Source organism: Xiphophorus hellerii, chromosome 16 (assembly GCF_003331165.1).
Source record: "Xiphophorus hellerii strain 12219 chromosome 16, Xiphophorus_hellerii-4.1, whole genome shotgun sequence".
Classification (NCBI taxonomy): Eukaryota; Metazoa; Chordata; class Actinopteri; order Cyprinodontiformes; family Poeciliidae; genus Xiphophorus; species Xiphophorus hellerii.
Window position 1 is genome coordinate 6,523,862 of NC_045687.1, and position 26,015 is coordinate 6,549,876.

Sequence of the window (26,015 nt, forward strand, 5' to 3'; positions counted from 1 at the left end):
GTCGCGCTACTCACCCTCAGCCTCAGCTTGCCCCAAATCTTCTGCAGATTTTTTTCTGATTTTGTACTTTTCATCTTCGTTTTCCCGTACTTTTATTTTGAACAAGGAATCAATTGTCCTCTGCATTGTCAACTTTTGATTTCGTTTGAATTAAAAACTGTTCCATTGTGTTCTTATATAAAACTCTGTAGATGATTATAGATTTGTTGTTCTTTTTATCTCAAGGCGAGCGGCGTATTTTAATGTCTGTACACCACTCGTGTAAAATGTCCCAGTTCATTAAATCAAATGCACCAATCCCCTTAGCAACCATCGTGTTTTGGAAGTTGACGTGCATATTGCAAGCGAATTCTGACCCATAGTGCAGCCGTGACTGGTTCTGAATGAGGCCTTCACAACAGACAGTCGTTCTCCCCTCTTCCTGGTAAGTACCAGCGCAGAATCTTGTGGTGGTACCGAAATTTACCGGCTTATTTCATCCCTGATTAGTGGTTCTTGAGAAGAGGGACAAAACAGGTCCTATGGATAAAGCACAAAATTTGAATAAAATATACACAAAATATATATATATTTTAAAATATCTGACTAAACTAACCTGGGCCATGTGAGCACAACAATGTATATTTTCCTGGTGTTTGCTGAATATTTTATTTATTTTATTGTAAAAAAAAAAAAAAAAATCTGGCATTATTGGGGGGCATCAGAACTTCTGAGGACCCCATGACCTCTTCCTTTCTCTTCATTTGCTAAGAGGGCTAAGCTTCTCTAGTTAGCTTATGTTATTCTTTAGTTTCCTAAGTTGTTCGTCACAACCATGATGTGTCAACACCATAAATGACCATTTACAAAATTTTGATGAAGTTTTGCGAAATAAATGCTTAATTTCAGTATACTGTAACGATTTCATGGACCTGATGAGCTACAATATGGCCTCCTTCAGAATAACATCATATAAACTGAGGTAGTTTGGCATTTTGTCAAGTCCGTCAGATGTCCACTCCATCAGAGTTTTTAACTGACAGTGTGACTCTTTCAGTGATAGTGTTGACAAATCTCACTTAAGTGTGCAGTTATTTCATTTTAATGTATTTTACATAAATTACATTACTTGACATGTATCAAGTTTTTCTTTTTACTCACTAGTTTGCCACCACCTTCAGTTCTGGGTCAACGCCGTCATGCACTGTCAACTCCGTCAGATGGACTTTATGTTGTTTTTTGTTTTAAATAATATTTCTTTTGTTCTTTTGTTTCTGTAAAACTGAGTAAAAATGTCACTAATAGGGTCATTAAAAAATTATTTCTTTATTTTTGTCAGCTGGTGATGACAAAGTTCTAGGTTAGGTCCATTAAAAATGTAATTTTCAAAAAATGCTGCAACTGGGAGCCTGCACCTTAGCATCTTTACATTTACAAAACATTATTTGTCATATTTGTATACATAAGCTTGAGGAATAATTTTTTTAATTTTGGGGAAAATTTAAACCCATTTTGTCCCACTTCTCAAGAATCACTGATTTGTTGAATGTTTTACCAATAACAAATAAATTAATCTTACTCATACTAATCAGAAGCTAAATATTCTTAAAGTTCTCTTGGGACATGCAAGTGGGTTCTTGTAAAGTAATGTGAAAGATCAAATATAGATATCTCGGTATTTTCTCGTAATATAATCACGGGTGGCCAGACTGTCTACATATTTTAACTGCAATTATTTTTTTCAATCCCTCTATTGTTTAGACTTGAAATTCTAGATTTTAAGTCAGATTTTTACTTCTGGTTTTGTCAAAGAACATAATTTGTCCAAGATTTTGCAAGAGAAAAATGAACATTTCACTTATTTTCCAGAGGGTTCAAGTGATTGTTCCTCTTAATACTGTATTAAATTTTAAAAAGATGTAGAGGTCTATCAAATTCAAAATGTTTTATCTCTTGGGATAAAAAAATATACAATATTTTTCTCATGCATAGATAAGAAGGGGATAGATGAGTGATACAAAAAAAAAACACACACAAACTCACACCAAACACAGACTGAAGTAAAGTATGAGAAAAAAACGTCTTTATTTTGATACCATAGAGTTGCTCACTTTAAGACAACCACATCACATTATGAAACAAGAGTGGAAAACAAAAGAGAAATGAGGAGAAAATAAGCAAAAATATATTCATACAAGTTTTTACTTCTGTCTTTTCTTTAAAGTTGGGCCAAGAAAAGTAGGAGGGTCACAGAAAGCAAAGAGATAACTGCACACACACCCTACCGCTCATCCAGTCAGTTTGGTTAGAGGTTAAAAAAACGATTCAGTTTTATGTACAAACAGCAGCCCAGAGGGAACAAACAGCACAATGCAATCACCCTGTGGAACATTTGGAAACCTTTACTACCACCGGTTAAAAAGAATTTGAATTAGACTGATTGTGACTTTATTTATTTCACATTTAGTTCAATAAAATATGGTTTTATCTATTGTAAAATGCTGAAGTAACATTTGTGTACAGAGCACATTTGACTAATTTACAAAAAAAAAAAAAAAATAAGCACAATGCCTACTTTTAGGCACCTGGTGCTGCATGTCTCATGCTTAAAAACAGGCAGCCGAGCTCAGAAACTCCACTTCAGACTAGAAAAATAGCTCTTACAGCATAAAATTATGTGGGAGCAATCCAAAATATAACATTATAAAAGAGTTAATATACAAAAACCTGTATGAGATCTTAATTTTATTTCAATAAACAAAAAGAAATTTAACTTTAACTAAAATATGGAGGCAGTAGATGTTTATTTTTAATTTTTTTTTAAATTAGAGGTAGAATTGCCCTTTAAGTTTAAATGCCAAATCCTATAAAGTGAAAGAAATGAAGAAAACAAAACACATATACTCATTGAACCGATACCTTTTAGATAAAAGCATGCTTTAGATTTTTGAGAATGATTTGGTTTAATTAAAAATAAAGAATTTCGCTAAAAAATAATAAAAGCAACCTGCTTTTCTTTCATGAGGACTTAGTATAACCTTGAAATATTTCATATAGACATAATTACAGGCAAAGCAATGAAAGGTCTAAAGTTAAATGTAAGAGACAAAATCAATACATCATTGATTATAAGTAAATTAGAAAAAAGGGAGCTGCAGGTTGGACTTTATAACCCTGTCAAGCTTTTGTTCACCAAAAGATGGCAGCACACATTAAGGGCTGATTTGAACAATGCAAGCCTTGATTTCTAAATGAAGCAGAACACGTCATGTTTAAAGACCTCCAAATGCTTTCACAGATGGTCATAAAAGAGCTACTTTGAGTCTTAAATTATACCCAAGAATTTGTATTATCTGTTCAAACTTTTAGCCTCTATAAAATAATGTTTAGCTCTGAGCTGAAGCATTAACAGTGAAGGGAGGACTTCCACTTGCAGAGCTTTTGGTCACACTGACCTTGGCCTATTCACGCTCATAAAAACAGATCAGTAGGGCCAAAGTGGCGTCAGCGCAATGCTCTGTCAGTAGATCATTCCTCACCTGCTCATAAGATTTTTCACTTTGAATCCAGCAGACCCTTTAGAGGGCGAATAGTACAAAAGCTTTACTTACTCACACGCACATGGGATTTTCTATCATTCTCACATCTCACCAACAAGTGAGCCTCCACAAATTTAACCACTTCTTCATTCCTACAAGTTCTTCAGATTTTAAACCATTTGACAACACCCAATTCTTTCCCCAAATCGTCTCTCTAAAATATGTCCTCCACTCTCCCCTCAGTTACACCCCCGACTGTTCTCAATCTTGTCCTTCTTTTCTACATCCTCCTCTTCATCTTCCTCCTGTGGTGTTTCTTTTTCCTTGGTCGTCTCTTTCACACTGGAAAACCGTTCAGTCGTTGCTGTGTCTTGATGATCTGAAGAAACAAAACAAAAATCAAAAGGCGCAATAAAACTTTTTGTTTTCCTTTTATTTTTATCCATCGTGTACCATGGTTTATTTCAGGTAAGGCAATTAATTACAAACTATCAAGTGTTTGTTGGTGTTTTATGTTTGTGACTTGGCAGAACTGTTTGTAATCAGCTGTTTTGTACGTTTTGTTTTTTTATTGCACACAATATCTGTAAAGTTTTAATAAACAGTCCAGTTTTCCACATTTTGTTTAAACCAGTTTTAAGGCAACCAAAGGTGGTTCATACAAGAATGGCTCTATGGACAAGTCCTTCTTTCTGATGCCTCACCAAACAACCAAAACGCAGAAATCCATCCAAGAATTTGAGGCAGGATAAAATACAGCCCTGTTAAAAACAGATTTGTAACCTCGTCTCCTTATTTTCAGTATCATGCAGGGGGTGACACCTCAACACATACAGGAACTATGGGAGGAACTAACCTCCCATAAAACACTTGTTCAGTGTGCAGGTGAAAGGTAGGTTATACTTTTAATCTGGTTCACGAATGCTCCTTTACCCTCTCCTCTACCCCTGTTTCATGTTGTGCCCTGCCTAACTACCTATATGACCTATATCAACAGCTATCTTTTTTAAAAATTGAAAACATTTAGATCCATAGCTAGTCATTAAAGATCTGGCTCTACAGAAGCCAATAGGTCATGATGAACAAGAGTCTCATCTCTACAGAAAGAAATATACATCAAAGAACTCAACAGGTTTCACTTTCCAGAGGAAATCCATCATTCACTAAAGGTGGATTTAACGTTTAGATGACTAACACTACATAACTCTGTTCATTAGCAAGTGATTTAAAGACAGTCAGTCCAGGCTGGGATCCAAAAAAAAAAAAAGATTATTTATATCAAAAATCAGTTAACGTTGCTCAAACAGTCCTGCAACAAAAAATAGATTTTCTTCATACTAATGGACACAAATTGTGTGTTTCTTTAAATTAGGCTGGAAAACACTGAAAGAACAGGCCCAAAAAGAGAACATATCCAGTGAACAGCAGTTCTTAGATGAAAATGCCTTATTGATGGGGGTTAGAGGAGAGTTGGTAGACTGATTCAAGATAATAGACAGGCAAAAGTAGCTCAAGTAATCACTCACTGTGGAAAATTATTGATGAATGTGCAACATGTCAAACCTTGAAGTAGACAGTGCCGCACCTGACAAGAACAGGGAGCAGAGGCTACAATGGAAATAGCCTCTGTGCCCTTAAAACTGGGCATTAATGCCTGTTCCAATGGATTTTGAGTTCAGATGTGGCATTTAGAGGGTTGCGTCAGAATTTGACATAAAAAGAACATTGAAGCACTGATGCATCATGCCTTGTATGAAGGGTTCAGGCTGCTGCTTTGTAATGATATGGGGGATATTTTCTTGGCACACTTTGGCCCCTGAGACTTTCTATGTACTATTGGTGACCATTTAGTGATGGGCACTTCCAGCAGGCCAATGCACAAAGGTACAGAACTCAAAACAGCACAAATTGGTTTCTAGAAAATAGAGAATTAGTTTACTGTACTCCTGTGGCCTCCGCAGCCACCAGATCTCAATCCAGTAGAGCACCTTTGGAAAGTAGTGGATCAAGAGCAGTGACTGCATGACGCAGTCATGTCAATATGGACATCTTGTTGAATCTATGCCACCAGGAACTAAGGTCCATTATATTCAGTACCAGAAAGGTGTAGCTAATAAAATTGCCAGTGAGTCTAGATACCAATCAATACCCAACATAAAACACGGCTTCTAAACCTCTGGAGTTAGCAAGAAGCCTGAATGTCCTGATTTATGGCAAACTGTCATCTACCCCCATTTAAAGCTGCCTCTTGGTTGCTGCTCTTTATACTTTGCAGTATAAAACATATCAGGCCGCATCTGACTCAGCATACCATTAAACCCTCAATACAGGCCATCATTGCTTATCTCAGCTGCTTTAGGTAGGTCTAATGCAGCACAGTATCTGGGTTTTTGAGTCCCATGGACTCCCACTGGTCAGGGTTACTCTTTCAAGACCAGGAAACCTCCTTCCTGGAAACTTCTTTGTGTATTTCACAGAACACCTCAAGTCCTGTGACCCTTAGAAGTCTATATTCCCAAAATTAACAAACTTTCTGCCTCTCTGCTTGTGCCAGCTGTACAGACTTTGAGATTAATCTGCATGTTTTGGTTTCTTAGTGTACTCAAGCTTGAATGTTCTGCACTCACAAAGTGTTTTGGAACAAGGTGATGTGTGAATGTTTAAATGGAAAAGGAAATGGGGCTTGTTTGTGTGTGTCAGTGTAAAGATCTGTTTCTTATACATACTCTGTAAAACTGGTTAACCTTCAAGGAAAGATAACCTTGGAAGCACAGTTAACAGTAAGGTTTACTTTATTATAGCAAGTGAGAAAAGTTAACCTTATTGAGAGATTTGTGATACCAAACTCAAGATCACACATTGTGAAGACTGTGATTTTTAAACTTCAAAATAATACCCTTTCTAACTTTTCAGGATAAATTTACTATTACGATAGCAACAGAAACTGTTCCTTGAATCTGTGTTTAATCTGAACAGGCTTTTACAACACAAAGGGATTTACAGAGACAGTCTGTCATCTGGACAGAGCAATAATTCAGAACAAAATGCCACTGTTCCCCTGTGACGTAACAGAGATTACAAAGATAGAGTATTACATTCTAAAACAAACCAAATCTATAAAAAGCTACAAATAAACTCAAAAGGCCTGAGTTAACTCATAGTTTCTGTATTTGGAGATCAAGTGCTTATTATATAGTGTTAGTTTAGAAAATGTATTTTTGAATAGAATGACTGATCATGACCTGTTCTGAAGATTATCCCTTTCTGGTTCCACAAACCGGTTCATACTTTCGTTTGGTTCAGGTGTCGGCCATGGTCTTATAATTTGAGGTTAAATCCTAGAATAGTTGGTATGAAACCATGTTAATTTTGTTCATTGCTAAATAATATCTTATTATTAGCTCTAAATAAACATTTTTCATTTGTTTTCCATCTCCTGCATTTTATAACAATATGAGTCACATTCAGTGCTATGACAACCAAATCAAAATGTGTTGGTAGATGTGTTAAAAGAATAGAGCTGTAAGTAGCCAAAAAAAAAAAACATTCTGGAGGCTAGCTAACAAAAAAATAAAGACATAAAGTGAGCCAGTGTTTGAAAAATTATTACTGAAAATGGCAAAAGGGAATTTTCCAGTAGCTATACATGTAATTTTAAATTTTACAAGGCAAACAGATTCAAGGGTTTTAATGTGGTCAGTTCTAAACGAGTTCAAATATAACTTCAAACCTGATAAACTGATTTATATAGAAACACTGGAGATAAAATGGTCTGCACAAACCTAGTAAAATGTAAGGGTCTGTCAAGTAACCTTAAGCAGGAAATATATTCTGCACAATCAAACCGAGAAACTTTTTAATTTGGTGGAGGACAAATGTAAACAAATAAAAAATTTAAAAAACTGCAAAAGCCTGGCTGCATAAGTGGACACAACCATAAAAGATCACTTTAAGTGTTTTTTTTATTCCATTTTACTATTCAATTTATTTAGTTCACGCTTCTCAACACATAACAGAAAATCTGTTTAATCTGAAACAAAATGATATACTTATATATTCCACTGCCAGCAGCATAAAGTATCTCAAGGTATATTTTCTTCTTCAGGAGTTGACATTGTCACAGTGTGGTTGCGTTCTGCAGGCGGTTGACAAATAGCCTCCCTCTCACCAGCAGCTTTGGCGGGAGATGCCTCGTCTCCCTCCTCTCCCTCCCAGTGGTCCTCATCCTCGTCCCCTTCACAAGGGTCTTCCAAAGGATAGACACCTAGTTTCTGCATTTGGGCTTCAGCCATCTTCTGCACAGCTACACACAGACACAGACACACAGGGAGATGGCCACAAGAACACATGGACACGGACAAGGGGACAGAGGGACATGTTGTTTTGGTTTTACCACGCTTCAACAGTTTTTAGCCTCACAGTGGATTCTGAGTACAGGCCAGGCAGGCGGGAAGCACATGCACAGAGAGGCAGACAAATAGCCAAGAAACAAGACTCCACACTGATTTTTTTTAAAATAACAAAGCTGTTTTCCGGTTTTCTGCCACTTCTAGCTCTTTTCCAAATCTTCCTTTGCTCTAGCAGAACGCTCTCCATTTCTGTGTTCTCATTTCCTATGATATTATCTCACCTACTTCTCACTCTTCCTTTAGGTCACCTTGGTTTCTCTTCCTAGCATTCTTTCACACCCTCGAATGCAGAGCACAGCATTGAGGAAGGTCACTTTTTTAAAATTATTTTTTACTAAGAAAGGTTACGCAACAAAAAATCTTCCTGAGTTTGCTCTGTGTGTCCCTCACTGTGCTGACGAAGGGCAGATATCTGGTGCAGGATCAAGGCTTCCTGACTCTATATCATCACTCGACACACACTGAAACACTTGTGCTAAAGTCCCATGTGGAGAAAACAACACAGCAAAATGCTTATTTTCCTTACATGCAGCTAAGACAAAAGGAAATCATGCACGATTTAATGTTAGTGTGTTTGTGCCACAGCTGTATAAAAAAACTGACTGTAATCCTGGATGATCCTGACTTTCCTAGACTTACACTCAATGTCTCGCAGCTGTCACACTCTAATCTGTTTCTCTAGTATCTCTCTGCCTCTCATAAACACCCAAACTTTGTCTTCCAGTGTATTTCTAACGCAGAGTCTGTCAGAATCATGCAAATCACAAAGGTGTGTGCATAGAAATAAACCAGGAAGGCATTATTTCAATGCATTCCCAACATCTGCTCATGCATAATATTATTTTTATAGAAGGTAACACAAACGCAAGGAGGATAAAACCTGCAGCGAAGCAAGGTAAAACAGAAAAGGATATAAACATAAGGATAAATCACGGTTCACTCAACCACCACCTGCTGAATTAACGCTGTTTTGTACAAACCTTTGAGCGATGGAGGCTGATACACATTTTGATTCACACGTTTTGGTTTAAGCACGCCGTTCTCCCCCACGACCCACTGTAAAGAAAGGGATGAGATGATTAACACAAATTTTCTCCTTCACTTTCTCCAAAAACATCCTTTAAGCCAACACCAGCTATTAGGTTGTACTTACTTTATGCATAGCTAAAAAAAGAAGTTATTTTTGTTGACATAATATGTTTAATTAGTAAAACCAGGTCAAATTTGGCTGTTCAACTGCAATTATCAAATATCTTTTTTGCCTGGTGAGGGATTAAAATCTACACTAATAAGTGAAAATGTCTCTGTAAATAAACACATGACATCACTGTAGCTACACTACTGATCTCTGTATTGCCAAAGCAAAATATCTGTCACAATTCCCATATCATTCTTTTAAATGGAAGAGAAACTTAGTGCACTGAACCTGTTTTTGGCCAAGTAAATATTTTACCTTCTTACTCTTTTTATTGGAAATTATTTCTCAATCTTATTTATACTTTTAAATTGTACGGCTGGCTGACCACACAAATCATACATCATCACTACATCACTCCCTTGACCCACAGACTCCCATACAGATCAGCTGATGCAGAATTGTGACTTGTGACATAATTTTGAATTATGCGATGCTGCATAATTCAAAATTTACTACAGTTTTTCAAATTCCCTGTTTTTCAGCACTATGCTAAATGCTTCTTCAAAATTATGATTCAGTTTGTTTCTCTTCTTTATTAAATAAACTGTATATAAATCATATTTAACCACATTCGTCACCTCCTTGAACAGATAATAACTCAACTTGGGTTTTTGATGATGAACAAACATCATAATTAAGTAGGGTTAGATTACAAAAGACTTACATCACCTCACTGACGCAGAGGGGAAAAAAACGTGGAGGATAGAGGATAATCCACAAACACTTGAAGAGTAAAAAAAGGTTGAGACTTCACCTTTACCTGATGAGTGGACTGGTCATCCTCAGGAGATTGGTCGGCTACTCTGAAGAGTGTGGCAGGTGTGGGCCTCCTGCGTCTGATCTGTAAACAAACAGAAACAAAAAGGGCAGCCATGAATAAATGAATAGTCAAAGTGGCTGATGCTGTATTATTAATAACATTCAGCACACCTGCATATTAATCTAATGAGGAAAAATACAATGACAGCGTTGACACCTCATGCCGGCTGAGGACACACTGGGCCCTCTGTGACTTCATTAGCAGAGTTCACTGATGAATGATGAACCGGCAACTTTTAGCACCCGATAACACACTGCAGTCAGCGGAGCAGAAAAGTCATTTAAATCTTTTTGGTCGAACAAACACACTTGGTAACGAGAACTAAACTCATTATTTACATTAATATTGTTTATATTAAATATTTTAGCATTTGGTTCTCAAACTTAAAGCCAGAGGAGTCTTTATAATCTTCCTCTAGACTTATGGTTCTTCTAGGAAGCGAAAGTCAACTATATTATTAACTGAAGAGCGACGTTAGGGCCTGATGAACTAGAGGTTTGCCTTAAACCACTGGGACAAGCTAACTTAAACATTAGCATTTGTACTGCAGCTGCATCTGTTGCTCTTTTTTTCTGACTTATTTATACCAATATTCTTCATGGCTGTAAGTCAATTTACCTTTTTACAAATAAGCGTCCCTGTTTCATACACGTTTCCATTGCTAGTTCAGTATATCTGTTTATTTATTGAGATGAGTTAAATGGCTCCAAAATGTTGCCAATGTGGACATAAAACTATGTGGTATGAAATATGCAAATATGCTGAAAAAGTACAAAAATAACTACAGTCTCAAACATAAGGAATAGTGAATGAGCGAGATGAGCTGCTCTTTGTCTGTGCCTGAGCTAAATGAAGGCGAAAATATTACTGGAATTGCAAACTGATTGTATAGCAGTATTTTATTTTGATTTCCAGTCACCACATGTGTAGTATGAGACTGTGCTGACTTTTTAATGCCAAAGAACATGTTTTTTCTCAAGAAACTAACTGCGGATAGACACTTTTCTGACAAACTGTGTTAGAATATTTTTGCTGTCCTGCAGTTTTACTCTTAAGACTAAAACACAGATTGATAAAATATGTTGACACAGCTGTTTGGTGGACTAGCAATGCTATCACTTGTGCTATCAGTGTAACACTGCTGGTCAAAAGCAAAGCAGAAATTACTACATAATTTAATTTATGCTGGAATTTCTGTGTTACAAATTACAGTTTTTGCCAGAAGAAGTTGCTCTTTACTGTGATGAACTACAGACAAACTGTGATCACCACAGAAAGCTTTAAAATACCTTGGAATGGTGCCAGCTACTTAAGTCTTGATTTCCATATTTACAAGTATCAGTCTTTGGCAATTTTCATTCATGCCTCAGCTTAGCAAAGTTTTTGGTTTCTACAAAGGGTAAAATATTTAACAAAACTCTTTCAGCATGCAGAAAGCAGCTATTTTGTTAACAAGATTAGGTCAGAGTGGTGTTTTAACGTTACTTATATGTTTTGTGCTTTTGAAGAGGAAAGGCTGTTTACAGCGGGAATTACTTGACATGATGTTGTTAAGACGTGCAGAATTAATAGCGTCTAACTTCAGAAAGTAAAAGCAGTTAAGGCGAGTGGAGCTGGCAAGTGAAACAAGAACGTTATTGAAAGTGTCCTCTGTGGAAGAAGTCAACCTTGGCAATGACATGAGCCACTGACATGTACTGCTGTTTATGGCACCACACTGCATTGTAGGAAGGGAGTTATCCTGGCTCTATTTTTTGTAAAATGGCTCCACACCGAGACTCATGTTTGTTTTCTTCTGTCCCATTTGGTGCGTCATCACAGTTAGGCGGTGTGTTGCCAAAGCAGTGGCTTTTTGAGCAGCGCGCTGGACACTCGCCCCTACCCCACTCAGCCAAACAAAGTAATCAGCAATGGATTTCAGCCGCGTTTGTGACACCAGACATGCGCTTTAATCTCATCATGCAACCTCTAGCTTTCCCATCTCCCCTGGTTGTCACACACTATCCGTCTCCCTCGTATTCTCCTCACTTCCATCACACTTGATCCTCTGCTTCCTCTATCCTGTTTACATCCACTACCATCCTTCATTCCTTGACAGTGACATTACCCTCATCTTCTTTGCGTCACACTCTAACTGCAATCATGTTATTTTCCCCTGCACCCTGACACATCTGTTCTTATCTTTCTTCATTTTCCCTCTCCAGTGTCGGGGCACATCCATACAAGGCCTTATCCGACACTTCCGCCTCTGTCCTGGAGAGCTGTAGAGGCCTGGGGCATCTTGGAGCTACAACATCTGCGAAGCACCTGCTTCCTGCCCCTGTGGTGCCCCAGAAGTGATAGTAGACACCAAGTGTTGACACGACCAAGAATTAGAATTAGAGCTTTTTACCTTGGAATAATCCAGGAGCAGTATTGGGTTGAAAGACTAGCAGTCATAAAGCAGATAGAGTTGAACAACAATGAACAAATTAGAGATTGCTATAGTATTTTTCAAGCTTATGTCTGTAACTCTTATGTTTCTAAATTGAACTGTCAATGCAGCCTTTCTTATGAAATGTCACACAGTAGGACTGATGATAAAACCTGATTCTGAATTGATTTAATTGCATTTGACACCATTCACGGTTGTTTTCCCCTTAACTCAAGCTCATATGATTTATTCCTGTATACTGACGTAAATTATGTAAAATGAGAGAGGCCATTTATGCACATTTATGTGAAATAATAAAGTTGACAGATGCACTTGTGTTTTACAGTAAGCATACACACCCACACACGCGCACACACACCAATGTGTGCTGGTGATGACGTCTCCAATGCCGGATGACATAAACATTCAGTAACTCTAGTAATTTTCCAGCCTTAAAACCGCCCCACTCTGCCTGAGTTACGTAACATATGTGACTTCCTCAGCTACGGCAACACTGGGACACAGCGTGTGGGATTACTCCAGCTATGCTTTATCCCTCTGTACCCTCCCTCCTCTGCATCTCTTAATCCCTTGTTCCCAATCTCTCGACCCTTCCCGGCAAACACCGGCAGAAATGTTTTTGACTCTGTACCAGTTACAGCAGACTCTCACAAGGCGGGCTGCAGCTGTGGCCTTTTAGCAGCGCTGCAGGTGAAAGCCTCCAGGCAGCAGCATCTCGCTGGGATTCATGAGGAGCTTTGGTCTGCATAAAAGCATCGGCACGGGGATGATACCGTCCAAATGGCTTGCTTTGGTTTACTTAAAGCTGATGAGTATTCCATGTGGCACTTGTTGGAAATGAATGCAGCTCTTTAAGACACAAGTGTTTTATTTTTATCAGTGTAGGAGAAATGCCCAGCTTTTGAGCTGTCCCATATATGTTATTTAGTAGTAATAACTCTTGACTGCACCGTCGTGTATCAGTTGTACTGTGGAGGCTTTGCATCCTTGTGCCGACTGATAGCTTTGTACAATAAGAACATTTTGATCCTGTGTAACCTGTCTGCAGTCTGTAGTTTTAGCTGGAGGACGCATCTGAACTTTATTTTAGGTTAATTAGATCCACAACAATTGATGCCAGGAGTTAACTTTAAAATGTTCTGTCTTTCTTATGTTGCAGAACATTTTAGTTAAAATGTTCTGCAACAAAGTATTAGTTTTAAAGTCTGCACATCCATGCAACTAGGTTACTGCACTTTTTTCAATGTTTAATTAACCCCTAACAGATTTGCTTGCATTTTTCAGTTGAACTGTCTGGACATATGTCCCACTAAAATGTGGAAAAAAGGTTTTAAAGGATTTATAATGACCCAATGTTCAAAACATAAAACCAGTCTTTTTACAAGGGTTGTGCAACCTTTTAAAAAATACTGTAAATGAGAAACTCATAAAATTATTTTATTATTTACACACGTGTCAAGTTTAATATTGGGGAAAAGGTTGAGCAGCCAGGGCTCCGTGGCAGTGCTGTTTTGGGGTCATGAGTCACTGTTGACTGAGCATGTTTCTGAGTACTAGTAGTGTGTGTGTTGGCAGAGGATCGTCTTGGTTAACAGGCTGGGTGCAGATTGGCTGATTTGGGTCTACTCCCCAGAGGCCAGGCTCTCTAAGCTGGTACTTTCAAGCCAGTCCTATAAAAAGCACGCTGCAGTAGGACGACATAAACTAGATCAGAGGTGCCTCTGGGGGTTCGGTAGGATGAGACAGAAAGCCTGTAAAACTCTGCAGCGGCGCTCGACAGCCAGTGTCTCCTGGGAAGAGTGACCTCGACGGAGGCAGTATGGAGCGAAACACGACTCGGATTTCTTTTCCCTGTTTGCTTCCCTCCCTTGAGTCCAATCGCACTAAATTACATCAGGTCATCTCATCAAGCAATCTGTGATGCGTTCAGGGCATCAGTCAAGTACATATGATGATTATGAACTTGCAACATTCTCCTGGAATGAATCCATATCTGTTCCGATGGATAGATATAGATCTGTGAAATATTGATTAGTGCTTGCGGTGTGTGTCCACAGGCAGACTCTTAAATAAAACCATGATATGTAGAGTTTCTCAATGAGAGCAGATTATTTTTTTCTTGTTTTTTTTTTTTTTTACTCAGAGCTACAATGTTAACGTTTTTAAAAAATTAGGACAAAACCCAATGAATTCCATCCTTACATAAAAAAATTGAGCAGAAATTAAACAGACAAGCAGCAATTCAGTCAGCAGCACATGTGTTGCATGCCAATTGTCCGACTGAGTTGATCTATTTGCATGTTTTTTGTTTTTTTTTTCAATTAAGTGTTTCTAATCATTTATTACCTTTTATACTTGTTTTCTTGTTGCAGCAAAACATGTGGTTTAAATGGGAATACTGCACCGGTTTTGGATTTCTGGATAGACTGACAAAAATATGGAAGGATAAAATTTCATTTTTGGAGATTATAGTGATCATTTTCACCCAGGTCATTTTAAATGCTGTCTGAATATATCCTGCAGCAGCCACATTGTGCTTGCCAGCCAGACAAATTTAGAACATCTTTAGTTATCCTCATCTTGTCTGCCCTGGCATGACAGCCTTTCCCACCATCAAAATATAATCACCGCAGGTTAAAGGAAACACAAAAATGATTCATTTGAGTACCTTTTTTCACTTCCTGTACTACTTTGCCTTCATCTTCACATGTTATTTTGTGTTGTTGTAGTTGTTGTAATCTATTTACTACAAACTCTGGGTGAGCAATTCCAGCCTCAATATCTCTGGTTTGGTCTGAAATATTTTTTAATAAGTTCACTAGAGAGCTCACTGTGGTCCAGCTTGGAGGAAGCCTCCAAAGATTTAAGACGGGATCAATGTTAGCCTACTGACTATCGCTCTCTCATGAAACTCAATCTTTTAGCCTATCTGATAAAAATCTTTCTCTCTGAGGTATTTGGTTAGCTTACGTGGTTTACTGAAAATTTTACTTAAGCTTAAAGGTGTTGGCTTTGGAGCAGGGGTGTTCCTTTTTCACAGTCCATGGTAATGTGATACTGGTAGTAGGTTGATCCTCAACTCTGTATCTAATTTCCATTTTTCTCAGAATTGGACCGCTTTGGTACAACATTAAAAACTTAGTAACAACTGGATATTTCAATTTCAATGGTGTGATGATACAAAACACATCAAAGCTGGTTTTGGAATAGAAACAGAGGCCAACACCAACACTCTGACCTCAATTCTGTGGAAAAACATGTGGACTCTGCTTAAAAACGAGATAATTTAATATATTCTGCTGGGACAATTATCAAATATCCAGCCTAAGTGATACCAAAAGCTTTTTGATTACTGCAGAATAAAAAGTAATCAAATTATATGCAACTTGCTAAGGGACATTTAACCAAAAGTTAGAGGAAGTGCATGTAGATGTGCATGTAAAATTTTGATCTTATGTGATTCAGGAAAAAGTCCAAACTAACCTGTGCGCCTAATACTATTTTTTTCTAGATCATTAGTGTTGCTTGTTTTCTTAAAATAGACAAAAGATGGTTCAACTGTAACACTTGAAGTCTGATGAGTGTACGCAAACTTCTGACCTGAACTATAATTAGACTCCATGCTAAAAACCGATGCTTCCTCCACATTTTGGTATCAATGTAACAATCAAGCCTTTGCTGTTTCCTCTGTATGAAATCAGATAAGTCTAATGAGCATCGAGTCCTTCATCCATTTCAGCTCTTTGCGTTTCTCGGCTAAATGTGCTCTCCTGCAGTGTTATTTCATTCCCACTGCTGTGATCTTTAGCTGGGCTGAACTCTGAAGAGCAACTCAATTAAAAAAAAAGGTCATCAAGTCAACCTTTTTTTTTTCTGAATCACACCCTGCCCCCAGCAAGCTTTTTAAAATGAGATGGCCAGGCCTCATGTGGTCCCCTCTGTAAAGCCTGGCAAATTCAATAAAACAGTACAGTAGGAAAGTAGCCCTATTTTATAGTCATAGATCTGCAGTGGATGTAATATCACATGCCTCAGTTTATTCACTAGTTTAGAAATGCTTAAAATGTTTAAACGTAATGGTTTTTTTGTTCGTGAGGTTAAAAAAAAACCTGAAAAACATTTTATCATATTTAGATAGGGTGCTTACTCTGTATTTTTCACATGGTTTTCAGCAACAAAGCAGTTCAAAGTGCTTTACATCATTAAAACAAAATTACAAAGTCATAGAAGGCACAGTCAACAATTGATGAATTAGATTTTGTCACGTGCCATTGTGTTTCAAAAGCAACTCTAAACAGGTGGGTTTTTAGTCTAGATTTAAAGGAACTCAGTGTTTCGGCTGTTTTGCAGTTTTCTGGAAGTTTGATCCATATTTGTGGTTCATAAAAGCTGAATGCTGCTTCACCATGTTCGGTTCTGGTTCTGGGGATGCAGAACCAGAAGACCTGAGTGGTCTGGAATATTGGACAGACTTTGGGCTTCATTCTGAACTGAATATCTGCCACCATCCAAACAAAGCTGGCATCGAACGTTTCCATTAAGTAAACACCCAAAGAGCAACAATCAGACACATCATGCGGCCGGACAGTCCTGTCAGACTGTCGGGGGGTTTTAACAAGGTTGCACTGAGTAACAAGCGCTTGTTGAGTTTACAGCTGCTTTTTACAAAGTTCAAGGACATTTCTCCACCAGTTGCAGCCAAAACAATAGATACTCATTCCTATTCAGGCACATTGTTTTATTGAATTCCCCCAAGTCAGAGAGGCTGCTGCATGTCGCTTCCTATCATTTACTGAGCACTTGGAGCGACCTTTTGCCCCCACTTCTGGCCAACTGAAAAAAACCAGATGGGCTGCAGATAGTATCCAGAGGGGCTCTTCAAAGATTCCCAAATAGGTATCATAATTATGCTGCAACCGTGGGCAGAATGAAATCATACTCAAACTCTGTTTTCTGTCCCCAGAATCCCCTCTAGCATTTATGTAATGTGCTGCTTGTTCTACTGTTTAAAAAAACTGTTAGAACAAGAGTTTGCCAAAACCTTTGTGTGCAGATGAGTGACAGGAAGCCACCTGGCAGACCCTTGTGCACAGCAGATGAGGTGCCAATCAAAGTTATTTCACAGATAGCAGCACGGCTGTGACCCCCGTCACTGAGGTGATTCTGCTCCTCTTGTTCATGCAAATAGATTGAGTCGTAATGCTGTGTGTGGTTCCAGAGGTCAATAGCCAGCACAAACAGAAGTTAGACCAGCTGGGGTTACTCATCTGCAATGATCTATTTACTCACATTAAAAAAGGAAAAAAAAAATGTTTATGCTCACTGTTGCAACGCATCCGAGAATTATCGCTGAAATTACTGGCAACCCTGCTAGAGATGCATAAAAATAATATATATATTTTTTTTATTGTTGTAGTGTAATTTAACTGAAATATTGAGAGAGAGGACTGCATGTGGGTAGGGTTAGGGTTGTTAGTACTGCTGCCTTTTAGCAAAGTCTGTCGTCTTTCTGCATTCAGTTTGCATGTTCTCCCAGTGCATATGTGGGTTCTTTTCAGGTAATTTCCAATGATCAAAAAAATGCATGTTACATTAGTTGCCCTCTCTAAATTGCTCATAGCAGTGAGTTTGTGTGTTCATGGTTATTTGTCCTGTGTCTGTCAGTGTTGCCCTGAGATAAACTAATGACCTCTCTAGGATGTGCGCATCTTGCCCAATGACCACTGGAGATCGCTACCAGCCCCCCAGTGAACCTTCAAGGATGAGCACATAGAGACAACAGGGCAGATCCCTGTTCAAAGGAATCAGTCTTTTAAATTGAGTATATTTATACAGCAGGGGAAGAATTCTCCAAAAGCAATTTGTTTTTAGTAACCCAAAATCAATTAGTACTACATTTTTCTATAAGATGAAGTGCATTTTTTGTTTATATTTTACTATTTAATGTTCCAAATCTTCAAAACTGAATGAGAAAAAGTTATAACAGCTTAACTTAGTCCAGGCATTATGGCTCATTTTTAAAACTGCTGTAAATTAACAAAACATTTTCCCCAGTCCTGCAAAACCCTCCCATGAAACAAACGCTCCAAGTGGGTCTGGCATAAATCAAAGCCTGAAAAAACACCTCACAGCCACTGCTAAGTTACAATGTCTTCCAAAAGTCCTTGGAAACGTGCTAGAGTGCCTGTCATCATGACAAAATCCGGTGGTCTCTGCCTGAAACCTAAAAGTGGGCCATCCTTGGGATAATGATAATCCAAAACATATGGCTAAATCAGCACATGGTTCATGGGACACCAAATCAACTTTCTTCCATGGCCATGTCAATCAGCATGCCTGAATCATATAGATAGTGGGCTGAGCTAAGAAGAAGATTGCATGAGTATTAAATTACAACCATCTTTTTCTCATGGGTCAACAAAACTATATGCGTCAGTGTTAAAGTTGAAGCATCCCTATGCAGCCTCAGCTAAACAGCCAAAAAAAACCCAATTACAGCAATGCATTTCAGAGATTACAAGTCATAGCAGCAATAACATAATTCTCTCTTCTCAGCCTTGATAAAACAGGAGTTGAGACCAATCCTATTTGTTGCGAGTCAGCGCTCTGCTTGAAATGCCCCCATCGGCCTCAGCATCCCCACAGCCTTTAGCCAGTAGAAACGGGCCCAACTGTGCAGAGGCAGCTGAAGAATACAGGTCAGAGTCCAAATCTTGGTATCTGACAGCATCTGGTGACAGGTCGGCTCCTGATGAGCTAAAGATCTTATGCACCCAACCCCATTTTTATCCCCGTTTCTAATCCTCTTCATCTCATCACAGATATTGTGATTATTTGTTGGGTGAAGGTCAAAAGAAGAAACACTTCTATTGCAATGTGATTTCAGCGCCATTAAAAGACGCATGCAAAACAGAATGACTTTTATTTCTTCACATCCTGAATACAGCCCATCTTGATCTGACCTAAATTTAGGCACTAAGTGGGAAAACCTCTATAAACCAGGTACAAGCCATTGGACCAAAGGCTCAGAGGCCGTGCTGCAGCTTTGGAGGCCTCCTGTCAGGTTTTTGTCGTGTTCTCTCACAAGCACAAGAAAAGAGGGTATTATGGTGGATTTGCAGCTCATTGTGTACAGTGTAATCAGAAGACTTTTCTCTGAATATTTATGTTTTTTAGCTGTTTGCACTTTTCATTTCAAGGCAAAGCAGCCAAGACAATGGTCATTATCTTGAAGAGGGCACGCTTATTGAAGCGACATACAAAAGTTGCCTTTCACAGAAGCCACACTCCTTAATTAAAATGGAAAAAGAACATGAAAGGAAAGTTTCACATCAGCCACTGGCATGTTCTTATTTCAGAGTCATTAAGAAATCAAAATGCCAGAACTGTCAAAAACTAGAAGGAACAAAAACAAATGTAAACCGCAGCAAAACAGAGAGTTATTGATTCTGTCCAAATAATAATTACAACGTGTGGTTTATTAACTTTCATGCCAATTAGTTTTTGCCACTACAAACATCTACAAACTGTTTTCAGGCAAAGGAAAACTCACCAGGAACATAAATAATAGCAGCTCATAAATTAAACAAATCACATCATTGGGCAAACTTGAGTCAGGCCACTACAGCGACATTCCCGCCAGCCTGCTTGTAAGAAGAGATCGCAGCTTGAAGCATGCTGTTCTTTCTGGGACTTCTTGTTGATAGTCCCCCACACTGCTAATGTTTGCCCACAAATACTCACCGCATCAAAGGTCATTGTTTGATGTTTAACCCAGAGTGACGTAAAACTTGAAGTGGTGGTGGTCGGTTTTCTGAGGGGCATGAGGGATTTTGTCATCGGACTTGGAGGGCTAGGCCTCCATAAAACTTCTGGGGTGATGCGAGGACTTTGTTAGGAGCTTTTTGGACTAATGCCCTTTTCTGTCCTTTGATAATCTCTCTTTTATTCTGAGTTTTATGTCAGTTACAAGGCCAGATGGAGTCAAAGGAGGAAAGGCATGTCTGCATAAAGGTAGCATTGTCAGTGCCACGACCCTAATCTCTGTCCATTATGCACATTACTTTGCATGCTTATCACTTGATAAGCATGCAGTATTAACATGTTTGGAGTGGGGTTTGTGATGAAAAAGGGGATTTTTTTTTCTTTATCCATAACGTTCCAGACAATAAAAACGTTTCTCCTGATCTCTAAATGTAATGAATTCTATCTCTCTGAGAGGATTTCAAGAAGAAATTCAGACGTTAGACAGGATACCAACGATGGCACTAAAAAATAAGAATTATGCAAGTGAGCATGACATTGTTAAAAAACATATAGCAAAACAGAAGTTGTGTGTGTGTGTGTGGGCAGGCGTGTGTGTATGTTTCTGCTTGGGCATAGAAATAAACCAAGGCTTAATGTAATCACACATTTTTCTTGTCCCTTACACCTAAATTGATCTGCTTAAGACATCTTTGCCATCCATTTATTCCAAACTTTAACTTTGTCATAAAATTGCACTGTGAAGGGTGCATTTGTTACAAACACTTTAAATTAGCTAATGTGCTAATTTCTGCCTATTTACACTGCCAGGAATTATGGCAATGATGATTAAAGTCCTTCAGCTTATGTTTTCTAATATTTTCCCTCAAAGGTAATCACCTGGTGATCAACATATCTGTCTCTGTGGGAAGCCATTATTGAAAACATATGCCTCTCCCCTTGTTTTAAACATAATGATATAAACAGAACTCTCCTATGCTAACAATCACAACATTCTGGTGTCTCTTTGTGGGAGCCGGCTGTTGGCAGGGAGTGACTCTGGCTATGTGTTTTCAACACAGAAGAGGCTGACTGCCACTGGTTTAAAAAATGCAAACTGTCAAAAAAAAAAAAAAAGAAAATGAAAGGTTTATACCAACAACTCTTTATTTGTGCACAAGCAATATTGAATATCAAAACTTGGGGCTCATATGATTTATAAGAAATCTCCAACTTTTCTAATTGGAATGGCAACTACAAGGGGCATTCTTGTATTTCTAACTGGTAGCTAGGAAAATGCTTAATCACTATACTAACTGCTGCATGACATAGAGTCAGCACCTTTATTTCACAATAGTAATTATGAATGAACATAGAAGAGCTAATGTTGGGACTAACTAATTATTTCAGAATGTTGAATGATGATGAATTGTGAACTATGAAGTTGAATTTATTTAGTGTTGACCTATTTAAACTGAACTCAGAACTACTTCTTGTTAAATGGGAACTTGCGCAACACTCCTCAGAGATATTTCTGATCAGCCCAGCCATCACATGTAAACACACAAAGACATATAGCCATGTATGCACAGTCTCTCCCATAAATGCGATTTAGATTGACCTGTTAGCCTAGCATGCATGATTTGGGCAGCAGAAGGAATTAAACGCCAGTGTAAACATTGGAAAAACATGCCAAATCAACACAAAAAAGCTGAACTACACACAGGGCCTGCTGGTCTCTGAACACCACCAGCAGGCAAGGCAGGTGAAGTGTCTTGCCAGAACAAACTCCCATCACAAGACACAGATGAGCAAGTTTGGTGTGGAAGAAACTGACTGCTCTGCACCCAGATGTTAACCCAATAGAACACCTTTGGGATGAAATAGAGCAGAGACTGCAATCCAGGCCTTCTTGTTCGACATGAGTGTCTGACCTCTGAAATGCACTTCAAAGGGAAAAGCCAAAAATTCCCTAAAACACACTCTTAGACCTTGTGGAAAGCATTTCCTGAAGTTCTGAAGTGATAGTAGTTTAAAGGTTGGGTAAACATCATATTAAACAATATGGATTAAAAATGGGATGTTCATATGAAAGCAAACAAGCAGCTGCTTTTTAATCTGATGCACTCTTGACCTATCTGTGTACTGAAACATGGTTGGGTAGGATTGGTTACGTTTTATTAGATCCTCACACAATTTCAGTCAAATATAACTGTATTTTATCAGGTTAAGCTGGTAAAAGTAATAAAACTGTCACGAACAGACAGAAAATAGCACAAAACACAATTTTCTCTGTCTTTACTAAGTTCTGAAGTATTTTATTCCAAGAAATGTGCATCTCAGTTTAGCTTCATTGAAACCAATCTTTACTTCAAGGCTGCTCTGGGAGTCCCAGTTGACACAAGTAAGATAACCTCTAATTATAAAGAGTGAGTTTAAACAATGATATTATCTGACAACTGGTTGAATGAGTCAGTCGAGAGAGATAGGATTGCTTCAGTATTAATAAAACGATGTCCAGAAATTTGGGCAGAATGATTTGCTCAGAGCAAATAGCTGTTGCTTTCTCCCACATCTCACTGAGTGGGAGGTACGGAAGCGTCTCTCTCCAAGCGTTCACGCCTAGCATATCCAAAATATTGCATTGTTGTAAACAAGCTTTTTTTCACCCCCAACAGATAGATCTGTCCATTAAAGTTGACCTTTTACATCCCGGCTGCGGGGGAGCGTTCTGTGACATAGTTGCACTGGCTGTCTCTATAGTAACAAGAGCAATTCAGTCGATTGTGGTTTTGGTATTTAAATGCCATCGGAAAGAACAGTGAGGGGCTGCTTGTTGTGAAACAAGTTGCTACTCAGTAGCGAAATGAGGACCTGTAAGGGACAGTAATTGCAATGGGCGGGGAAGGGAATGAAATGAGTTCTGTTGACAGTCACTCCCTGCCGACCCACACATCCCTGGAGAATCCCATAAAACTCAAGTAGATGCTATCAGCTTTTAAACATGTGTAAACACATGCTCTCCTAAATGCCCTTTCTGTTTCCTGTACTCCCCAGACAGTAAACTTGTTGCAACGATCTGAATTCATTCACCGGGATCCAGGGGATCAGTTACGGACTGAATGGATCCTTTATTGAATTTTAGCTCCTAACAGATGCACACACCTGAACACGGCTTTTAAAACAGTCCCGGGCCGATCCGCAAGGCTAGAAATTAGTGGTCAATCATGTAGAGATTAAGGAAAGAGAGTGTAGAAAGAGTCCATTTGAAAAAAGAAAGAAAGGAAAAAAAAACAGTGGTACATATGGTATCTTGATGTCCTGTGGTTATTTGGAAGTGGTGGTACAGATCAGAGTGCATGAATGTGTGAGTGGAAGTCTCATGAGGCGTTGCAAAGATGCTCTGTTTTTGCAAGGCTTTTGCATTTTTTTGTGAGAATTTTCTTATCAGTGCAGAACACGTAGTATGAAACAGGCATATAAAAACAAAAGACAGAGTGTGCTCACAGGTCAGGCTTACTCATTAAGAGCCTCTTTTATGCAAACAGGGAATCAGGGGCAGTCGATAAGGGAGTCGACCCCACAGATGAACCCACAGGTCGCCTTTGCTTCCTCACCTTCTGTCACAAAACACATCTCCCTCTTAGTATCCCACCTCATCTTTCTTCAAACTCTCAGGGGGAGTGAGCCATTGGCCTCAATCTTCCAGACCGCTTTGGCCTTCTTATCCCTGATCTATAATAAAAGTATCTAGCAATACAGCTGAATCAGAGATCAGAGGCATACTATCTAACAACAACAACAAAAAAAGTGTGTTGTTTTTTATGTGTCAAAGGATTTACCGGAAAAGCACAGGCTAAAAGGTTTGACAGAAAAATAAGAACCATGACAGTCAAGTGATAAAATGTCAGAGGGTTGCTACAGAGGAGCCGGATGATGACTTTCACATTAATGTCACATTGTGAAAGGGGTCAAAAAAAGCAGAGACAGTGAAGCATTAATCTTGTAAGGAAGTGAAGGGAGGGAAATGTCATCATAGCTTTTCAACAGAGAGGAAAACTCAAAGCCTAAAACTCAGTTCAGTGGAAAAAAAGAAAAAAATGTGTTTATATTTCAAAAAGCTGAGAGCAGCTGGATTTAGGTTTAGTTTTTAAACACTCAGACAATTTAACAGCTTATGCTGATCTGTCCTCATGGATCAAAACGTAATCTGTGCACTGCCAGCTCACCATCTCCACTTGCCGAGGGTCCAGGTTGGTGGGAGCGGAGGCCGGCACAGCAAACTGGATCTTTTTCCTCTCCTTGTGCTCGCCCTCGACCTCGGTTGACATGGAGGGCTCCATGTTTCTGGATCCCGGGGCTCAGACTCCCAGTGGAAGCCAAAAGATCTCTGCACCCCCTCTGGAGGAACCTCCCACTGCTGGGTAGTCCCACTCCTGGCAGCCTCTTGCTCCTGCCTCACCTCTGCACTGTCAGACTTTCTTCAGAAAAATAAATAAATAAATGCACAACTGCATGTACTTCTTCCTGCCTCTTGTCCACTTTCCCACTGCTGCTGATCTTTTCTGTCACTTTGATGTTTAATTCTGCCTGTGCCTGTGTGCTCTCGCTTAAAACCTGTGCGGCAAGAGTGACTGAGGCATGTCCTCAGATCTGGCTGTGTTGCAGGGAGGTAGGTGGGTAAGAGGAGGAGGATGGGAGGAGCCAGCAGCTGAAAAAAGGTGGAGACATCAGGAGAGGGAGTGGTCAGAATTAATAGGAGGGAGGAGAAAAAAGAGGGAAAGGGGGAGGTACACTGAAGTTAAAATTTATATGTTGATTTTATATATTAATGTATAAAATCTCATCCCCCATTTGTTTGTGAATGAGAGATTTATGCATAGAGGGGGAGGAGACAGAAAGAGAAACAGACAGAGGGATTCAGAGGAAGTAAACATCCAGCAGCAAAACTTGCTGACATTACAACAGATTTGTAACGAGGCGTCGCACTGAATGAGAGAAAAGCAGCTTATTTAAAAAAAAGGAACATAATACAATGCTAGCAAAGCAAAAATAATACAGTGCATTCCAAAAGCACTCAGTGTTACCCATTTTGTCACATTTCAACAACAATGTATTTCATCAGGATTTAATTTCAAACAAAGTTGTGCAGAAAGGACCTAATATTTCGTCTTTTACAATTTGTGTCTCTTCTAACTTTGCACATCTACAGGCTGAAATGTTTGACCCATTAATTGTCGTAAAATAAATCATATTTGGTGAAGAGCTTCTATGAGATCAGTTTTCATGTCTTTCTATTGATATCATTGAGTTTCGTTGAATACAAGCTTCCCTGATGCAGGCCTTGAAGCTGCCCATACCACATCACCGTGGGTACAGTATGTTCCTCCGATGTGCAATGTTTGTCTTCTACCACTAGCAGCATTTTGCATGCAGGCCAAAAAGTTTACGTTTGGTTTGGTCTACCGCATAGACTATGTTTAGATTTTTGGATTAAAACATGGTCTTTCAACAGACTACCCCACATGAGCTGAGGATTTCTGGAGCTCCTCCAGACTTTTTATCCACCTCCCATTTATAATTTTTTCCTTGCCTGGCCTGTCACCTTAAATGGGCAGCTACTTCTGGCTACTTCGACTGCTGGATGCAACCAGATTTCATTTATGGTAGAAGAAAAGGGACCAAAGTGTACCCTGCATTTCTTTCCATGGATTTTTTTTTCCCTAAAAAATTTGAAAATGTTTCCATTTTCTTTCACTTCACACATATCCATTTGGTTTTGGACTATTTGGATCAATTCCAAGGGTAGGAAAACTTTAACAAGGCACTGTACACACAGCAGCCAACACGTGTTGATGTTAGAAAAGCCCGGTCGTGTCAAAGAAAACAAATG

General features: G+C 38.8%; 1 protein-coding gene across 2 annotated transcripts; it reads right to left on the reverse strand.

Moving 5' to 3' along the window:
• Nucleotides 1-2,035: 2,035 nt before the first annotated feature.
• On the reverse strand, nucleotides 2,036-24,788 carry ppp1r1b (protein phosphatase 1, regulatory (inhibitor) subunit 1B). 2 transcript variants are annotated; one of them, XM_032587370.1, is made up of 5 exons: nucleotides 24,352-24,788; nucleotides 9,886-9,966; nucleotides 8,908-8,983; nucleotides 7,687-7,821; nucleotides 2,036-3,897 (listed from the first exon to the last, which is right to left on the reverse strand). In XM_032587370.1, the coding sequence occupies exons 1-5, from the start codon at nucleotides 24,463-24,465 to the stop codon at nucleotides 3,758-3,760; spliced, it is 546 nt and encodes a 181-aa protein (XP_032443261.1). In that variant the 5' UTR covers nucleotides 24,466-24,788; the 3' UTR covers nucleotides 2,036-3,757. The 2 variants fall into 2 exon arrangements, with proteins under 2 accessions (XP_032443261.1, XP_032443260.1); XM_032587369.1 differs by having other exon boundaries at nucleotides 9,880-9,966; nucleotides 24,352-24,787.
• Nucleotides 24,789-26,015: the final 1,227 nt, after the last annotated feature.

Coding starts and splice junctions, on each gene's coding strand:
- ppp1r1b (XM_032587369.1), bottom strand. CDS start 24,465: ATGGAGCCCTCCATGTCAACCGAGGTCGAGGGCGAGCACAAGGAGAGG. Junction 8,984..9,879: donor AGTCCACTCATCAGGTAAAG/GTGAAGTCTCAA, acceptor CTTTCTTTACAG/TGGGTCGTGGGGGAGAACGG. Junction 3,898..7,686: donor ATCTCCCGCCAAAGCTGCTG/GTGAGAGGGAGG, acceptor TTGTTTCTTCAG/ATCATCAAGACACAGCAACG.